The sequence below is a fragment of the Geospiza fortis genome, unplaced genomic scaffold (genome assembly GCF_000277835.1).
Source record: "Geospiza fortis unplaced genomic scaffold, GeoFor_1.0 scaffold53, whole genome shotgun sequence".
Taxonomy (NCBI): Eukaryota; Metazoa; Chordata; class Aves; order Passeriformes; family Thraupidae; genus Geospiza; species Geospiza fortis.
Genome location: NW_005054305.1, coordinates 7,436,228 through 7,455,217, shown reverse-complemented (window position 1 = coordinate 7,455,217; position 18,990 = coordinate 7,436,228). Strand labels below are relative to the sequence as shown.

The following is an 18,990-nucleotide window of genomic DNA, read 5'->3' as shown; positions in this document are numbered from 1 at the left end:
AATGTTAAGTGAAGCACAGCTGCTGTGTAGCAGGCAAAATCCTGCCAACAAACAGAAGGAAAAGTTCAGGCTGTCAGTGTGTCCATCTACCTCTCCCCGACTTTCCTTGTGATTCTGTCCAGAGAGTTGTCCCATGACTTGGAGCCAAAGTATATGGAGTTACTCTGTACTGTTGTCTGTCCAAAGAGCAACAGCACAGAAGGAAAAGATTCCAGTTTTCCCTGGGTTGGGAACTTCTGGAGGCCTAATGGCTTATTTCCATTTTGCAGCTTGCACTATAAGAAAAAGGATACCAAATCTGTATAGTTTTACATCAAGTACATACCTGTTCTTTTATTTTACAGGAAATGAGTTACCAGCACAGAGAGCTATTGGAACTGGACTCAGCTAATGTGAGCACGAGCTGCCTTGCAAGTTTGCAGCAGCCCATGGGCATCCTTCTCCTGGAGCGTGCCCTGATGGCTCTGTCCCCTGGGGAGGAGCCTCCGTCCAAAAGGATGCGTGGGAGGACAGAGCTGCCCCCAGATGTGATCAGATGGATTGAACTTGCTAAGTAAATTCTTGTTTGAGACAATTTGCTCCCACTTAGGTTTGCCCTGTGAAGAACTCTGCTTTTATGGCTTGTGGGATTTCTTTTTTAGTGTTTCTGTCTTTTAGAATTAGATATGCTTTTAATTTTTTCTCAGTTAATACTGTCAGTGAGGGCAATTAGACTTTAAAACTGTGCACTCTTATGATGCTGTCAGACTACTGAAAAAAATCTTGTTCATAGCTTTTCAACTGCAAGAGTTTCCATAGTTCAGCTATTACCCTACAAGATGAAGTTTATGTAGTTAAGTGTGTATTTCTGATCTTACATAAGAAATACTTCCTAGAAATTTACTATTTCAAGCTGGTAGTATCACTGCTAATTGAATTTTTTTTTAGATAGCCTCTGTTTGCATTGATACACACCTGCTGAGCTATTTAAAAGATTTCTTTTCAATTTTTCTAGGCTCTACAGATCCCTTGGGGATTATGATGCCCTTCGTGGCATTTTCAGTGGTAAGATTGGGACTAAGGAAATTACACAGAAAGCTTTGTTGGCAGAAGCAAGGAATGATTATGCTGAAGCAGCTCAATATTATGATAAGGTAAAATTACAACAAGATATTTTTGTTTTGTAATTCTCTCATGACTTAAATCTAATCAAATTAGAAAAAAGTGCAATTATCTAGGCAGACAAATAGAAACACATGGGCACACTGCAACCCTGAGAGAGCAAATTGCATGTGTTCATGGCATGACTTGCAGAGGGTAAAAATGAAGACGGATCTCAAACCTTCTTTTAAAATGTTCACTCTTCAAAAATGTAGGTTTACTGAAGATAGCTACCTGAAATTAATTTATATGTAAACACTGCCAAGCTTGAATTTTCTGCATTTAATGTTGCTGTCACACTCTGGTAAATGGCTAGATATTTTTATGAGAATTAATGACAGTTAAGTTGCTCATGACTTAGAATTGAAACAGGTTCTTGGCTGGAATCTGGCACTATTCTCCCTTCAAATTCATTCCCTAGGCACTCTCCCAAGAAGACTGGCAAGATGGAGAGCCAACAGAAGCAGAGAAGGACTTCTGGGAACTTGCATCTCTGGAATGCTATGACCACCTCACAATGTGGAAGTCTCTGGAGTATTGTGCCACTGTTAATATTGATAGTGGAAAACCTCCAGACCTAAGCAAAACATGGAATGATCCATTTTTTCAGGTTTTTAGAAATTATTTCATTGGTACTGCACCATTTTTATCTCTGCAGGGATGTCCTACAGTATTGAGATTATGGGTGAAAATCAATTGCATTATTTGGGTTACTTTATTATGGAAATTAGTGGAGAGTCCGATATATTTAAAAAATGGAAACAATTACTGCTGCTTGTTCATTTTTATGTTTAATTTCTACCGTAAGTCTGTGGCAGATCCCATAGGACCAGCCTTATTGTCTCCTTCTTCCTTTTGCAAGTCTTTTCTGCTTTTCTCACTTACATTTTTTGCTATTTTAAGAGTTACCAAAGCATGGATTTTGAAACTCGTAAAATTTACTAACAACTTCTCGAGCTGTAGGAAAAGGCTGCTTTGATTTGTTAGCAAATAGGAATTTGTCAAAAGGGAAAATATCTTTTAAAAAATTCAAAATGTTTTCTATATTTGATTTGCCACTGATAACAAAAAAAAATTGATCATGTAATATTTCATTCCAAGAAATAAAGACTGTGTTCTCACTTTGTAGGAGACATATCTGCCCTATATAATACGCAGTAAGTTGAAGTTACTGCTCAGTGGGGAGAATGACCAGACTTTGCTAACCTTTATTGATGAGGCAATGAAGACAGAACAGAAGAAAGCCATTATAGAAATGCACTACAGCCAAGAACTCAGTCTCCTGTACATCCTGCAAGATGATTTTGACAGAGCCAAATATTACATTAGCAATGGCATGCAGATCTTCATGCAGGTAATAATGTCTTCTATCTCTGGTATGGTTTTTTTTGTGTAAACTGGAACAATGAAACTGCTGTTGCTATTACTGCTGCTAGATAATACTCTTAAGAGAAACACTCAGTGACTTCCATGTCAGGTGACAAAACTTCTTTTAAATTCACTGCTTACAGTGATGAAAGGTGAGTGAGCCAGTGGAGTGCATTCTCCTGTTTTAGTTTGTTTTGCTGATTTTATCTTTTATACATTTTTCAGAGTAATTGTTTGTGCAGACAACAAAAATTTTGTTTTGTTCATCTTTTCAGGGGCCTCCTGCCCCCAGAAGGGACAGCTTGCAAAGAGTGGTGCATTGGGAAGTTACAAATTCTATCCATTACTGGGTTTTGATTTGACTGTAGGACTTTGCTCAAACCTAGGATAGGAATTGCAGCTAGAATATGCCTCTGTGCTTGTCCAAAGAGTTGCTCTCTGATTATCAGCTATTAAATTACTTGTAAGAGGTTGGGTTCTAAAGCATAACATTCAAAAGCATCAAATCAGTAATTTGTAGAGCACTAAAAAGAACCATGCTTTAAATTCTGTCTTTGATTCTCTCCTTGTCTTTTCAGAGCTACTCCAGCATTGATTCCTTGTTATATCAAAGTCGAATGACCAAACTGCAGTCTGTACAAGCTTTGACAGAAATACAGGATTTCATCAATTTTATGACCAAGAGAAGTAAAGTATTTTGGGTTTTTTTTCTCAAGCAATTTTCCTTTTGTATTCAGTAATTGTGGTTTCCTGAACTTTGAATTTCTGGACTGCTGTTTGAAGAAGAATAAGTCTGGAATTACTTCTTATTGTCTTCCTGACAGGAGGACCTATTACAGTTTTGTAAGATAGGATTGAACATAACTTTGTGTTCTATTGCAAAGTTAAATTAGCATAATTCTGATGATAAGAGTTAAGCATCCTTTTGAAAGTGTCAGTTAAAGTTTTAAGCCAAGCTTTTTTTATTGGAGTGACTTTTGGTAGTAAATAGCAGTTAGCAGAGATGACAAAATGAGTGTATATATGGTATATAAGTTGCACCTACTGACATAGGCCTGAAGTACATATTTATGTGCATAAACCAAATTAGATACTAAATTTAGTTAACAGTGCCACTATGTTCCAGCATGTTCATCTATGGAAAGGGAACTACCTGGTGTGATCTCCAGTGGCAGTTGGCACAGATGTCCTTACAGAACCCCCTGTGCTTCAGCAATAAACAAAAGTGATATGATGATCACTAAGTAGCATTTTTAGTGCAAGCCCAGAAATGCCAGTGGGTTACTTAGTGGCAGTTTTCTGGTTTGAATGTTAGACTATATTTTGTTTAGCCTGTTTTCATGCTGTTTGGCTTCAGACGCATTTAAAATGTTCTCAATTGATTTCTAGGTAACTTAGCTTCAGAGGCTTCCCTTAAGAGACTTCTCAGAACTTGGACAAGCAGATATCCAGATGCTAAAATGGATCCTATGAACATCTGGGATGATATCATTACAAATCGGTAAAATTGCATTCTTGGGTTAGCGTAGGTTCTGTCTGCCTGTTGAGTTCCAGGAAGTGCTTTTTCTAGTGCTGCTTGTTTTTCTGTGGGAGGAGTTTGATCCAATGTATTACTTTTTTTTTTCTTTTTTAACTGTGGTAGTGGCTTTCTCAATATAACTGGGGAGTTTGTGTGACTAACTTGTGGAGAGGAGCAAAAGGGGATTGAGAAATGGCCAGGGAATAAATTTTATTTTGATAGGGAAATATAGATGTTAGTTTAGTCATTTTGTTGCATCACTGACTATATACACTGTGTAAACTGGCCCATTTCAGCAGCCCTTAAACATACTCACTTTTACAATTGAGTAGATTAGCTGCATTTAGCTCAATGAAACACCACCCAAAAGGCCAATCAGTTATGAATAAAAATACTTAGGCAGTTCCAAAATTAGGGAGCATACAAAACAAGCCCAGCCCTGTCACTCTCAGTGCCTCACCTGTTTATGGGAAAGTTAATGGCCACTGCTTTAATTGGAGACTTCTGTTGTGGAGATGTTGCTAGAAAGAACAAAGGCTCTCTGGAGACTCCTTTGGATTAGCTCTGAAGAAACTGGAATGCTATTTGAAAGTTTTCTGTCCTTGCCATAGCGTCTGTCTTTGTCTCAATTTATTCTTCCAGTGAAAATCTGGATTAGTCCTCCTTTCCTGTGTGAGAACTTCTTCAGTAGCTCTGCTGATACATACCATGCTGTGTGATTTATTTTGTTATCTCCTGGTGTCAGGAAAGCATGGCTACAGAACAGCTTATTGCAGTTCAGTATTAGGCAGAATACCTGGCATGGCTTACTTTTGAAAAAAGTCTCGAAACATTTATGACTTGAAGGGTTGTCAGGGTTTTAAACACTTTATTTGCTTTTTGAAAGCACCTTAAATTAGTAACAAAGGATGTACCAAGTGCCACTTCAGAGTGTAGTGCTGTCCTCTGCTTTGAGTAACAGTCTACATAATGAGATGTGCTATTAAATTAGATAGAACTAGTTGTGGAGTAACAGGATTCAGCATGGCAATTCCCTTTCAAAAGGTGAGTGTGGTTGCTAATCTGTTCTGCATCACAGATTTCAGTGTTGGCTTGTGTTGATGTGATAAATATTTGAGTAGCAGGTTGACATAAAATACAGCCTGGCACTCAAGCTAAATAATTGAGACTCCTGTTGGCTTGCACGTCTGTGAAGCTGAATTGCAAGTTGTGGCTTGGTGAACTTAGGGACTGTAGCTTGCACAAAGGAACTAACTAACAAAAAATCCCACTCTGTAATGGACATTTTTCTAACACTAATCTTACCAGTACAAGATCCTGAATGCTCTCAGGGTCAACCTGATCCCTGTTAGGAGTGTCCAGTCTCTGAGGCCTGTGTTTAGCCCTGCTAAAGGTGATAGCTGTAGTTTGACTTTTTTTTTTTAGCTTTGTTTGCTGTTAGGCAGATCAACACTTTGGAACATTTAATTTCCTTGATTGTATACCAGAGTGATCTATACCCCTGTTGTTGTTGTGCAGGTGTTTCTTTCTTGACAAACTGCAAGAGAAACTTCCCTCAGATCAGGCCAATGACAGTATGGAGGTGGATGGAGAATACAGTGCTGGTGACCAAATGGAAGTGGATCAACAGGGTGAAAACATTCACTCACTGATTAAAAGCTGCAAATTCAATATGAAAATGAAGATGATAGAAAGTGCCAGGAAACAGGTGAATATACTGTCTGATAGCTTCCAATTTGCTGAGAAAATACAAAGAAAAAGCTGGAAAAGCCTTTTAGGTGGTCTTTGGTACCCTTTTGCCAAGGCAAAACTTGTCCCTTTTTGACCCTGCAGTCCAGGACATTTTGAAAGCTCCAGAAAGTCAGTTCCACAATGAAAGAAAACAAAAGGATAAATGTTAATTAAAATGTTGATGATAATTTGTCGTTACTGGAAATGTGCCTCAAGTCCCCTTTGATCCACAGATGGTTTTGGACACTCTAAAGGGCAGATAAAGTATCTGAAATGTTCCAGTCTTCAATGGAAGGGATGCTTGCAATCAAGCATTATGCTTCTTATTCACAAATAATTTCTTCTGTACAAGAAAATTAATTCTGATTGAATTAGTATAATTTGCTTCAATCAGCAATGCTGGATTTCTTTTTTTTTCACAGTTTTCATTACTGCTGTTAGTTAACACTAACAAGGAACTAAAGTTAAGTGACTTGGAAATTTTTGGTTGAATCTGGCTGTTGAAATGACTGAAACAGCATTTTTGATGATGGGCCTTTGGTGTTTCAAACTTGAGACAAGATGAATAATTGAGTCAAGGTCTCCCATCTTCTGAGATGCTGCAGAAATCTGCAGTCATTTACAAGAATTTATTTTAAGCAATCTGAGAAGCAAATATAACATTATCGCTTTGTTGACTATACACTCTTGAAGGAGTAAGTGAAAAATAAGATTTCCTTTCATGTTACTTCTGTGAAACTTCTCATCAAAACACAAATATAAATTATTTTCTTAATGCTACCTCAAGTTGTGTTTCCCATATGGGTTTGAACTGTAGAGCAGTTAAATGCTTCTTGCAGCTGGAGTGATTTTCTCCATTGTTTAAACCTCTGTTCTTCTCTTTTGCTATTCAAACTTCTCCACTAGCACAAATGTGGTTCTGAATATGAGACCTGGCAAGCAGTGAGCACCTCTTTGCCTTACTGTAACTTTACTTGTGTTAATTAAAGCTTCTCATCCCTAGTTTGGTTGTGGGCATGTTTTAGTTCCCCTTCAGATAGATGGTCTGAAAATTCTCTTAATCTGCATACAGAACGGCTTTGCAGTGGCCAAGAAGCTCCTGAAAGACTTGCGCAAGGAAGCCAGATGGAGGGAGGAGTGGCTGCTGAGGTGGAATTACGCCTATTGCCGCTTCACTCAGAGCAGCAGCCGCAACCTGAGCTGTCCTGAGCGCCTGCTCTCAGTGCTGAAAACCATCTCCCTGCTTGGTAACAGCCTTTGCTTCTTCACCTTGTTTATTTCACAGAGTTGCTTTGTTGTCCAGTTACCAACTTTTGTTCTTGAATTCCAACAGAAGATACCAAATCTGACTATCTCAGCAAGAACATAACAGCCTTCCGAAACCAGAATCTTCTTCTGGGTACAACATATCACATCATGGCCAATGCTCTTAGTCAGGATCCAAGGTGTCTTGAGCAAATTGAGAAAGAAAAGGCTGGGAAGATATCACTAATATCAGGAGAAAGCCTTGAGAACCCTAAAAAGGTAAATGAGAGGGGAAGATCTTTTAGTAATTTCAGTGTCATTATTACTACGAATTACTACTTCAGTATGTAGTGAAGGCTATGGGTAGATACAGAGCATGTGAAACCTGTCTACTATTAGCAGTGATTTGTCCAGCAACACCAGGTAGAGAAAGAAAGGGGGAAAAAAATCCAAAAACAAGGCTGTGGTTGCTGTTTCTTCCAGGTTTTGCTGTCCTGGAGTTCAGCATCACTCTAACATTTCTAAATAGGAGAATGTTCTTGTGTTTCTCTGTACCTGCATTTTGAATGGAGGGGGAAGACATAGCATCTGTCTGTACAGTGGTGAGACAAGGCTTGGGATCCTCAAAGAATGCCTTGATTTCAGCTGGGCATTTGTGACCTTTGTGCCCTCACACTGTTCTCTTTGATAAAGAGATATTTCTAATACTGATACACTTACTTTATCTAGGTAATTTTAATGGAAGAAAAAAGTGGAATTTTTTAAGGCAGAGCACATGCAGGTTGTCTTTGACTATTTTGGGTAGGTGTATTTGAAGAATACAGTACTAGACTGTGCTGCAACTAAAATTATATTTGCTGTCAGTTGCCTCACATGCATTGACTTCTTGTCTGTCAAATGGATTGAGAATTTGAAGTACCACTGCTGGCTTATATCAACTGAATTCTAAAGCCACCATGAAGATGCTTACATATGGAACCATAGAATGGTTTGGGTTGAAAGGGACCTTAAAGATCATCTAATTTCATCTAGTTCCAACCCCCCTGCCATTGGCTGGGACACCTTTCACTAGACCAGGTTGCTCAGAGCCCCATCCAGCCTGGCCTTGAACACATCCAGGGATGGCGTATTCACAGCTTCTCTGGGCAGCCTGTTCCAGCAGCTCACCACCCTCACAGCAAAGAGCCTTCCTCCTAATATCCAATCTAAACCTACTCTCTTTCAGTTTGAAGCAATTGCTCCTTGTCCTACATGTCACTACATGCTCTTGTAAAAAGTCCCTCTCCCATGTTTCTTGCAGGATCACTTCAGGGAATAGGAACCATATTAGTATAAAACAAACAAAACATGTTTTTAATTTGTGTTCTATAGTTGTTAAAAGTAAATCAGATCAAGAAGAAATTCCTGCAAAAAAAAGGTTTTAAATTTTCAGGTGTATAGAAATGTAAGCAAAAGTTTGAGCTTCATTTATTAGCTGATTCTTAGGAGCATTCTTCTTTAGGCAATCTAAAGGATGAGCATAGCAGTTCTTCTGTGTCAGATGAGTAAGATTGCCGTACCAGGCATTTCTGAAAGATTAAGAAGCTTAGCCTTATTTTAGCTTACTATTAAGCAGAACTCTGACCCTGGTAGTCTCCTTCTACCTACCTGACTGTTTAATTTCAGTTACAGCATTTAATGTGGCCAGAAGGGCCAGGGAAGGGATTGTCCTGCTGTGCTTGGCAGTGATGAGGCTGCACCTTGAATCCTGTGTTCAGTTCTGGGCCCCTCACTACAAGAGAAACATTGAGGGGCTGGAGCATGTTCAGAGAAGGGCCTGGAGCACAAGTTCTGTGAGGAGCAGCTGAGGGAACTGGGATTTTTTTAGCCTGGAGACAAGGAGGCTCAGAGAAGACCTCATTGCTCTCTTCAGACACCTGAAAGGAGATTGTAGTGAGGTGAGAGTTTGTCTCTTTTGCCACGTTCCAAGTGGGTGAGATAAAATGGCCTTAAGTTGTGCCAGTTAGGTTCAGATTGGATATTAGAATTTTTTATTTTATTTTTTAATGAAAGAGTGGTGAGACATTGGAGTAAGTTGTCTGGGTCAGTGGTGGAGTCACCATCTCTGGAAGTGTTTAAGAGGCATCTGGATGTGGCACTTATAGATGCAATGTAGGGGTAATTGTGGTGGTGCTGAGTTGGCAGTTCTCAGTCTCAGTTCTCAGTTGGCAGTTCTCAGTCTCTTTCAACTTTCATGCTTCTGTGATTCTGTAAAGAGTCCTGTCAACTCACCCATTGCATGAGTTGCATTAGAAATGTATTATGAATATTACTATATTTATAACAGAGAAAAAGGCATCAGATTCAAAATAGTTTGATGCATGCTTTTTTAGCACAAATTCCAAGTGTAACTGTAGTGCAGATGTTGTAGATATGTCTTAATAGGAAAAAACCCTGAAAGTTTTATTATATTTTCTGTTAACTGTTTCCAAAAGCTCCAGTAATGTTGACTTTCCTGCAGTGACAAAAATTGCACTTAACATATCCAAAGACTAATCTAAGTTTATGTATTCCCACTGAAAAATGTGGAAACTAAAATTCTGGAAATGACTGCTAGTAATAACATCCCAATTTTTTTCCTTTATATCAGCTGCTCAGAACATCTTAAAACAGTTAAAGCTTTATCCACTCAAGACTTGCAGCAAAGCTCCAGTTTCGGAAAGGATTGTTCAATGCTACTTTAGCACTAATGTGTGGTTTTTTTCCTCTTATGGTTGAATTTCAGGTGCTGGCAGGTCTGAACAAGAAGGCTTTTCAGTGTTTCAGCTGTGCTGTGAGGAAGTCTGAAGAGGAGGTGCAGTCCTCCTCCGTGGACCACGTGGACATGGTGGGAGTTGTGGATGCCTATCTGACTTTGATCAGCTTCTGTGACCAGTATCTGCGCAGGGAAGAGGAAGGCTTGCTTGGTTAGTCAGGATTCCTCCTAAGCTTGTGAGGGGTATTTGTCTGTGGTCTGTGAGCTTTTGCTGTACCCAGGAGATCTCTGTGAGCAGCACAGCTTGAATTTCAGTGGAGCAGTTTGACCTCCAGTTCAGCATCATTTATATGCCTTTTTTCACCTCCTCTGTTCCTGCAGCTTTGATACTAGTGGATCACTTGTAGTCTCGCTCTTATTTGTGATAAATATATCACAAGCATCCAGCAGATGCTTCCCTTGTTCCTTCCCAGACCACAGCAGCCTTGTCTTTAAAGCAGGCAAGATACCAGCAGTGATGCAGCTTCCTGATAAAGCTAATCCTTACAGTCCCCAAGTACATGCGTTGCAGATGTGTGCAGTTCAAACAGATGGGAAGGAGAACAAAGTAAAAATACAAAATACACTTGATAAAAAAATACTGAATTGTAAAGATGAATGTTTCAGATGATCAAAGACATGGAACAAGTGATGGTGTTTCTGATAATTCTTGTTTAATGTCTCTTGGCAGAAATTAACACTGTGGATCTGCAGCAGTTCCCAGCTATTGTGGTGGAGAAAATGATAAAAGCTTTAAAACTGAATTCCAGAGAAGCCAGGCTGAGATTTCCTAGACTGCTCCAAATAATTGAAAGATATCCAGCAGAGACATTGGGTCTAGTGACACGAGAGGTTAGTTGCTTCAATTTTTCTGCCAGCAAATGTTGCTGAAAATGAAATTTTAAAGGTGGGGGTGGGATACATAGAGAGGTTAGACTGGTAAGTTTTGCTTCAGGGAAATCAGATAGATTTTATCCCATCATTGTTCCTTGTCTTTTCTGTAACTTACTGAGTCTAATTAATGTGGACAGAAAATTTTTCTTGGAAATTTAGCTTTTTATCATTATTCTCATTCCAAATATTTGTTTGAAAGTTGCTGGAGAACAACTGTGGTATGCTTTGTCTTTTTTTTTCCTTCAGAACAATCTAAATGGGCTGACAAAGGTGGTTAGCATTAGGGTGAGGAATGTATCTTATTCCTGTAGACTGAGTTTCCTGTATGCAGGAAGCCAGCAGCTTTTCCAGACTCATTCCATGTCACCCACCTTTCCCTGTCCTTCTTCTCGTCAGAGATTACTACAGCTTTGTCTTCCTTTGTATTTCCCATTTCCTTTCTTCTTTTCTTCCTTCCACAACCTGTCTTTCCATTGCTGTTCCATGGCAGGATAGCATGAGCCTTCCCTGCTGTGGTGGGACAGATAAGCTGAAACCTTCTCTGTGACTCGTGCCTGTTCCTGCCTTGGCCTGCCTGACTTTCCAAGCCCATGTCATTGTGCTGCTGCTGCTCCCAGAGCAACAGGCCTTTTGAGAGAAGGAACCCAAGTGAGGCAGAAACTCGGATTCATTATCCCAGGGAACTGAGAAAATAGCAGAAATGGCCGAGGCGCACAAGGTGTGGCCATGGAAAAACACCAATAGTTCAAACAGAACCTGACACAAGCTGACAAATCTCAATCAGAAAGGGAGTTCACCAGGCATTTATTTATCCTATCCTCTGTCTTTCTGTGAAATAAGTACTGGCAATCTGATCTTAAATTCTATTAGAAATGCTTAAAGATGAACAAAGGACAAAACTATATAAACAATAGGGAGTTTCAGTGTTCTTCTTCCTGGCATTTTTTACTCAAATCAAGACTTTAACCTAGTGGTGTTGGAATTGAATTCCTTCAGATTTTTGAGTTGTGTGTATGTGATGATCAAAAATTATTGTATTGCATCCAGAGACAAAAGCCACAAGTTTGAGTGTAAAGCCTGATATTGATCAACAGGCTGCAAATCTTTATAATGGAAAACCTATTAAGCAGAAGTAGTGGTGGTAGTAGTAGTGATATTAATAATTAAATCTGTGCTTCATTGCTGGATGTTTAGCACACTTAGTGGACATTCTCTGTTTCCTTTTCACATTTCTCCGTCAGGCTGCACCACGGAGCAGTTTTGTTTGTTTGCTATGTTTGGTGTTTTTGAGGAAGACCAAAGATGAAAGCAGTGTTTGTGTTTTTGCAGCTTTCTTCGGTTCCCTGCTGGCAGTTCATTGGTTGGATTAGCCAGATGATGGCACTACTTGACAAGGATGAAGCAGTAGCTGTACAACACACTGTTGAAGAGATTGCAAATACCTACCCCCAGGCACTCATCTACCCTTTCATGATCAGCAGTGAAAGTTACTGCTTCAAAGATACTGCAGCTGGCTGCAAGAACAAGGAGTTTGTAGAAAGGTGAATTTGCAATTGGAGTAGCTCTTCCGTATGTTTTTTTTTTTGCAGGAGTGGACAGATTAGTTTATTTTTCCTACACAAACCCTTTTCTTTAGTGAGCACGAGAAATATTAGAGGGTAGTCTTGAGTTTTTTGTTTAAAGGCACAGAGAAATGCAATACATCAGCTCTGTCAGTGTCAGGCACACTCAGGTTGGTAGCATGAAACCTTATGAAGTGTTGGGAACATATACTCCCCAGGCTGTTGCAAGTTAAAAGTTTTCCCAAGATAAAACAAAAAGACCACAGAGAGACAACGCCTTTTTCTTTGTAATTCTGTGGTATTGAACATTTATCATCTTTCTAATACCAAGAGGAAGCAGCAATGTTTAAGTAGAATAGACACTCATACCAGACTTCAGAGAGGGCAGTGAAATGGGTGCAGGTTATCTTGGGAATGACAGCTCTTGGCTGTGGTGTTCTCTGCCTATTCAGTGTGCAACATGCAGCTTCTCTTACAAGCTTTCCCTTGTCCCTTTTGGCATGCAGTAGCACTTGAGTTAATCCCCAGGCAAAAATCAGTTTCTATCACACAATGCTGTAGAACCACTCTTAAAATTGTGGGTGTCTTTTTGCCTTTTTCTCAAATTTGATACATCTGCTGAACAAATTTTTTTCTTAAAATAAAAATACAAAGTCATGTGTTTCACAGACAATATCACCCTTCAGTAACTGTCATGACAGGGCACATGGTCTGGTCAATGCCTGTGTCTGTTTCAAGCATGCTTTCTACTCACCCACCAAGTTCCTATTTTCATAGTGGGACATATAATTAAAAAACTGGGAGCTGTGTGGCACGTTTAGTCAACATATAAACAGTCATGCAGCCCTAGAGGGAATTCTAAGGGAGTCTTACCTACCTACACCTTAATTGTTCTACCAGATTCTTGTATATAGCAGACAGTCTAGACCATGGCTTATCTGCAGGCAAGGTGGTGATGGTAGTTTCTGTTGCATTGTGATGCATTTTTCTCTTCTTTTAAAGGATCAAGAATAAGTTGGATAGAGGAGGAGTAGTTCAAGATTTTGTTCACGCCCTGGAGCAGCTCTCTAATCCTGTAATGATTTTCAAGGTAAAGTGTATTTTTCCCACTTCCCCTTCATTCCTCTCCCTCTGTTCAGAAGAGCAAGTGCTGAGTGGAGCCTGACACAGTTCAGTTGACACCACAGCCACAGGAAGTGGTTCAACTCAGCACCAGCTGCTGCTGATGATGTCAGGGTGATGTCAGCAGCTTTCACTGGTGATGGACTCCCTCCCTTGTGCTGGATGTTCTGCTCCAGTCCTTTTCAGCTTTCCCCTTCAGGGTCTGTGCCCTGCCCCATGGTCAGTCTTCCTTAATCGTTCTGAAACCCTTACAGAATTATCATTTCTGGCCATCTTTACAATTTTGGACTACTTGTGTTCTTATGTCCTTTCCCTGCTGGGCATCCCTGTCTATGTTCTGACTTGTTTGTCCAAACAATTCTTGTCCTGTGTTTTGTGCCACTCCTGGCCTCACAGAGGCTTTCTTAGCACCAAACACTATGGCAGTAAACATAACTATCATAATAAAGTAGAAACATTTTATCAAGACACAGAACAAAAGGAAAATATTTCCACAGTCTTTTGGTTGCTCTTTTTTTGTCAAAAGACACACAATAGTTGACTGTTAGTAAATACAGTAACCCCAGTGCAATCTGACTGGCCTACTGAAGAGCAAGGGTCGGTAAATCTTTTCTCGGTACTCATCTGTTTTCTTCTCTTTGCAGGATTGGGCTGAGGATGTCAGAAATGAGTTGTCAAAGCCTCAGAGAAACAAAAAGAAGCTTAAGGAAATGTATGAAGGAATGTACAAGAATCTGGGAAATTTGGAGAGTCCTGGCCTTGGATTGATGAGGAAAAGGTTTATTCAGGTATATGTGGTTACTGGGTAGTGTTGGCATCATGGCTTTTCTAGAAGGCAATAGAAAGTCAAAAGAGGGATCCAGATCACAACTTTTGCAGGTGTTGCAGGACTTGATGAGACTTGATCTAGTCAGGAGTACAGGACTGGGATTTCTTTGCTAGAAGCCATGGACTTAACATAGTTCACTTTCCACTTCTAACTGCCCTGCAGGGATAAATGTACTGTCTTACACAGCTTCTACCTCTCCTGTCCTGAATGTTGCCAGGTTCTTAGGACCTGAGCCTCTAATCATCCGTGGGAATCTGGCTTTGTTTTTTGTTCCCCGCTGCCAAGGATTTATGAGCACCTTAGGGAGTTTTGCTGTATTATACTACTCAGATTTTCTGCTGATACGAAGTTACTTATACAGAAGAGTTATGACTATGAAGAATTAAAGAAAAAAACTTTACAAAACTGACTGAATTCCAAAGTGGTGAAAATCAGCATAGAAAATGAAGCGACACATGTGGCAAGAAAATGTAATTATCCCAGTATCATATAGAAATTCTGCATATTTTAGCTGACTATTGCAGTTCAAGAACAAAGTCTTGATTTGTGATGGTTCCTTGAAAACATCAGCTGTGAAAACTCAAGGGCAGTCAAAAAAGAAGAGCAAATGTTCATCATTATTAAGAATAGAGAACTAAACATGGATTTGTACATTGGCATAGCAGCCTTCTGTGACTCTGGCTTCTTGAACATTATAGTCCTCATCTGCAATATTCTCGGCGCAGACACAGTAAAATTGGATGAGGTTCAAAGTGGCAAGAATAATCAGAGGTGCAGAGTAACCATTGCACAAGCAACTTTAATATTCCTCCAGCTGGAAAAGATGCAATGGTGCCAGATACAGTGAAGCTCTTAACATTAGTCCCATGGTTGGACTTGGTGAACTTGCAGGTCTTTTCCAACCCTAGCAATTGTATGATTCCATCAGGAGCACCGAACAGGAAGTAAATGCTCTATGGAAGTGGCAGGTTCAGACCAGTGAGAAGTGTTTCCTCATTCAGTGCACACTTAGGTGCTGAACTCCTGCCTGCAGGGTGTTAGGTGCTTTCATGGGTTCACATAGCAAGCAGGCAATAGCACGGAGAGGGGGCAGTGCTTTAAGAGCTTTTACATATAAATGCACACTCCCGGTCCAGAAATCCCTGAGGTGCAAATTGCTGAGGGCAGGAGAGTGATACTCCTGTAGAAGGAGGTCCTGACTGTATGCTTGCACTGTGTGTGCACAGCCCCGTGGCCAGGGCGGGGTGCATCCAGCTGTCTCCCGTTGTGGCCATCTTATGTCACATTAGCATTAGATAAACTAACCTGGCTGTCTGTAGGGAGATTCCTTCCCCATGAGTGGGAAAGGTGGAGGATGAGAGTAAGGTGGAGTCAGAGGAGGTGAGGTGATAATGAAGCAGAAAGGGTAATTGGGAGTTTAGGGGCGCACTAGCCCTCTGAATGTGTTGCTGTGAGATAAGATGGGCCTTTGATGATAATGACTTCAAACTTAAGAGTGGGGGATAAGAATGTGCAGGATGTGCCGGTGACAGGGGTGGGGGTAGGGAGAGAGGAGCAGCTATACAGGGTACTTGCACAGCAAGGGACATAGCAGGCCTAAGCACAAAGGCTGTTTGGATTATATGTGTACCCACACCAAAAAAAAAATATCCATGGCTCTTTAAAAAGCTGAAATGTGCAGTGTTAGAGGATACAGGGAGAAGAGCAAGGGAGATGCTGGAGAGGGATATTAGGGTTGTTCCCCTCTGGTAAAGGGAAGAGGGAGAGAGGAGAGTAGCTGCAGAAGAGAGTCAGGTTAATGGTGCATAGGTGCTGAAGTCTTTGCTTTCATGATGCATTATTATGAAGAAACAAAGTGTGCTGTGAGAATAACTGTACCATTTCTAGTGTCCTTGCTAGGAAAACAACAAGTTGTCTCTCTTGACTGACATGTAAAATTGCTCTACTACGTGGAGTACTTCAGGCTCATAATCTGGAAATAGATTTAGTGATAAAGATGTTTTTGACTGTAGTAGTCTCCTCAAAAGGATAATGTTTTTTGTATTTTCATTTACTTCAGTGAAATAGCTGTGTCTTCATAGCTTGGTAGAAAAATGATCAGGCAATGAAAAAAACATCTTTCCAAGCCATTAATACCCACTCCAAGGAGGAACATTTGGTTTTTCTAGAACCTTGAATTATGAATGCAGGAAGTCAATTCAGTTAACTTTGTAGCTAATACTTATATTGTTCATTAAATGGATCCGTGTGCAAAACTTTGCTCTTTTCCTATATCAGGATATTTAAAATAGTTTAAAATATGGGTTTATGCATTCTATGTCCAAAATTGTTGCTAGGCAGTAATAAATCCATGAATAATAAATCCGATGGTAAATAAAACAGGTAAAACATTTCACAGAGTCTCAGAATGATTTGGGTTGGAAGGGACCTGAAAGATCATCTGGTTCCAGCACCTCTGCCATGGCCAGGGGCACTTCCCACTAGACCTGGTTGCTCAGGGCCCCTTCTGACCTGGCCTTGAACACTTCCAGGGATGAGGCATCCACAACTTCTCTGGGCAACCTGTTCTGGTTTATATTAAGAATTTCTTCCTAATATCAAGACAAGCCATGTATATAGATAGGAAGGTGCCCTTTTGGTGCTTTTGGGTAGTTTCTAGCACTGTGTAAACGGGATTCCTTTCTATGAATGATTGTTAGGCTATTGGGAAGGACCTGGATCATCATTTTGGCAGAGGTGGTTCAGAACTGTTGGATATGAGGACTAGTGACTTCGATGCAATTGCAGCTTCTCTCCACTCAAAAATGATCAAAACCCATAAAGAACCTGGGAATCTCAAAGAATGTTCACCATGGATGAGTGAATTCAAAGCTGAGTTCTTGAGGAGTGAACTGGAGGTTCCTGGTAAGTTCCTGTTCAGTGTCAATGGTGAATTGTCCCTTACAAGAGAGTTGCTCTTGAGCTTTATTTCTTATATTGGCTATATGACCCTTCTTTCTGGCCTTAAGCCTTATCTGGTCTTACTTGAAATAATTCTGTTCCCTCATTATCTCTTAAATCTGTTCTTAAGCTGTAGTCCTGATTTTTAAAACTGCTTCTAAGCTTGTATCTCTTACCTAAGAATTTAGTATTTTTCTAAAGGCCTGACTCCAGGAAATCTGATATATAAATCTAATACATGTTTAAATCTAGTTCAAAAAAGGCTGGTTTCTTCTGAAACCAGCAAGCGCTCCATTCTAACAGCTAAACAAGGAGAGGGTATCATACTGTGTGTAATCATACTATGTGTATGTTGGACCATTTTTTATGCATTTAAAAATATTTTATTTGTAGTTGTCATTCTACCAGTTTGACAAAACGTTCTGGCGTTAAACACACTTTAAAGTAACATCAGGCTATGTATTAATATTTTTTTTCCACTACCACTTCAGGTCAGTACAACGGAAAAGGGAAACCTCTGCCAGAGTACCACGCAAAAATCTCTGGATTTGATGAACGGGTATGTTTTTAAGATTGAGTCAAAATCCTGTGTGGTATAAATCTGTGTCCATGTAGCATTTCAAGAATTTGGCAGTAGCAGGATCACTACTTGTTTACACGTCTTGCAGCATACAAAGGAAAGGCTGCAAGTGGGCATTTGTTTTTCTGTTATAATTGAGTAACTTGATTATGTCATCTAGGAATGACAGATATGCTTAATTCCAGCAATGATTCTGTAAGACCAAGTCTTCTGTCCCAAATATTTTTCTTTTCTCCTGTCTTTTTCCAAGATAAGTGTGATGGAATCCTTGAGGAAGCCAAAACGTATAACGATCCGAGGCAGCGATGAGCGGGAGTATCCTTTTCTTGTCAAAGGTGGCGAAGACCTGCGACAAGACCAACGCATTGAGCAGCTCTTTGATGTAATGAACATTATCCTTTCCCAAGATGCTGCATGTAGCCAAAGAAATATGCAGTTAAAAACTTACCAGGTCATCCCCATGACAACAAGGTAGGCATTTATCTTGAAGGGACAGAAATCCTTTTGTTAACATCTATTAGTTTGGGATGTTGGAAAGTGAGAATTTTGTGTGCCAGATTCAGATTGAGAGTGTTTTGTGCCTTGGCTTAATTTTTTTTTTCCTTTTAAACAACATTGAATTTGCTTTGCCTGGAAACTGTTTTTTCAGAGTATATTTAAATTGGTAGCTTTTAACCTTCTTTTAACAGGCAATAGAATGTATTGCTTCCCATTTGTGGTGTTCCTCTAAAGTTCAGCTCTGAGTTACTTGTTATCTCTGACTTACTTTGTTTCAGGCTGGGACTCATCAAGTGGCTGGAAAATACTTGTACCTTAAAAGAATTCCTTAAAAATAGTATGTCTGAAGAGGAAGATATCAGCTATTACAGGTGATGCTTGGTTTAGCTGTCTGCTCTAATAGAAACCACTACTAGGCATCCACTGACAGTCTTGTGGCAGGATTTTCTTTTTCTTTTTTTTCTTTTTTTTTTTTTTTTTTTGTAATTAAAGAATAAAAGAAAAGCATTTATAAGCAAGGAGGCAGTTTGTACTTCCTGACCCAAATTAGTAATTGGCAACTGTTTTTTTAATGAGTGCCATTGTAGCTGGAATATCCTCCACCCAGCTTGTTTAAACAGGAGACTTATAATTATAATCTGTGTGACGTCATTATCATCACCATTTCCTTATCAGCAGATTGATTTTACAAGCAGAGGATTTTGATCTCTTGATTTGATCAGGCAGGAAATGGACTTAGGTCAATGAGGGGCAGGGGAAGGGAGTAGAGGCAGAGCTATTGAGAACCTG

At 39.8% G+C, this 18,990-nt stretch overlaps 1 protein-coding gene across 2 annotated transcripts in view; it reads left to right on the top strand.

Annotated features, from left to right (window-relative positions):
- Positions 1 to 18,990, top strand: part of PRKDC (protein kinase, DNA-activated, catalytic subunit) — an 82,683-nt gene that overhangs the window by 56,986 nt on the left and 6,707 nt on the right. For both annotated transcript variants that reach the window (XM_005418378.3, XM_031066529.1), the window contains 18 exons: positions 345 to 553; positions 995 to 1,133; positions 1,562 to 1,750; positions 2,270 to 2,494; positions 3,087 to 3,195; positions 3,898 to 4,009; positions 5,546 to 5,735; positions 6,831 to 7,005; positions 7,092 to 7,282; positions 9,768 to 9,948; positions 10,468 to 10,628; positions 12,000 to 12,211; positions 13,235 to 13,322; positions 13,999 to 14,142; positions 16,883 to 17,087; positions 17,615 to 17,682; positions 17,954 to 18,174; positions 18,480 to 18,572. In XM_005418378.3, the coding sequence (XP_005418435.3) occupies positions 345 to 553; positions 995 to 1,133; positions 1,562 to 1,750; positions 2,270 to 2,494; positions 3,087 to 3,195; positions 3,898 to 4,009; positions 5,546 to 5,735; positions 6,831 to 7,005; positions 7,092 to 7,282; positions 9,768 to 9,948; positions 10,468 to 10,628; positions 12,000 to 12,211; positions 13,235 to 13,322; positions 13,999 to 14,142; positions 16,883 to 17,087; positions 17,615 to 17,682; positions 17,954 to 18,174; positions 18,480 to 18,572 (2,912 nt within the window). The remainder of the gene's footprint in view (positions 1 to 344; positions 554 to 994; positions 1,134 to 1,561; positions 1,751 to 2,269; positions 2,495 to 3,086; positions 3,196 to 3,897; positions 4,010 to 5,545; positions 5,736 to 6,830; positions 7,006 to 7,091; positions 7,283 to 9,767; positions 9,949 to 10,467; positions 10,629 to 11,999; positions 12,212 to 13,234; positions 13,323 to 13,998; positions 14,143 to 16,882; positions 17,088 to 17,614; positions 17,683 to 17,953; positions 18,175 to 18,479; positions 18,573 to 18,990) is intronic.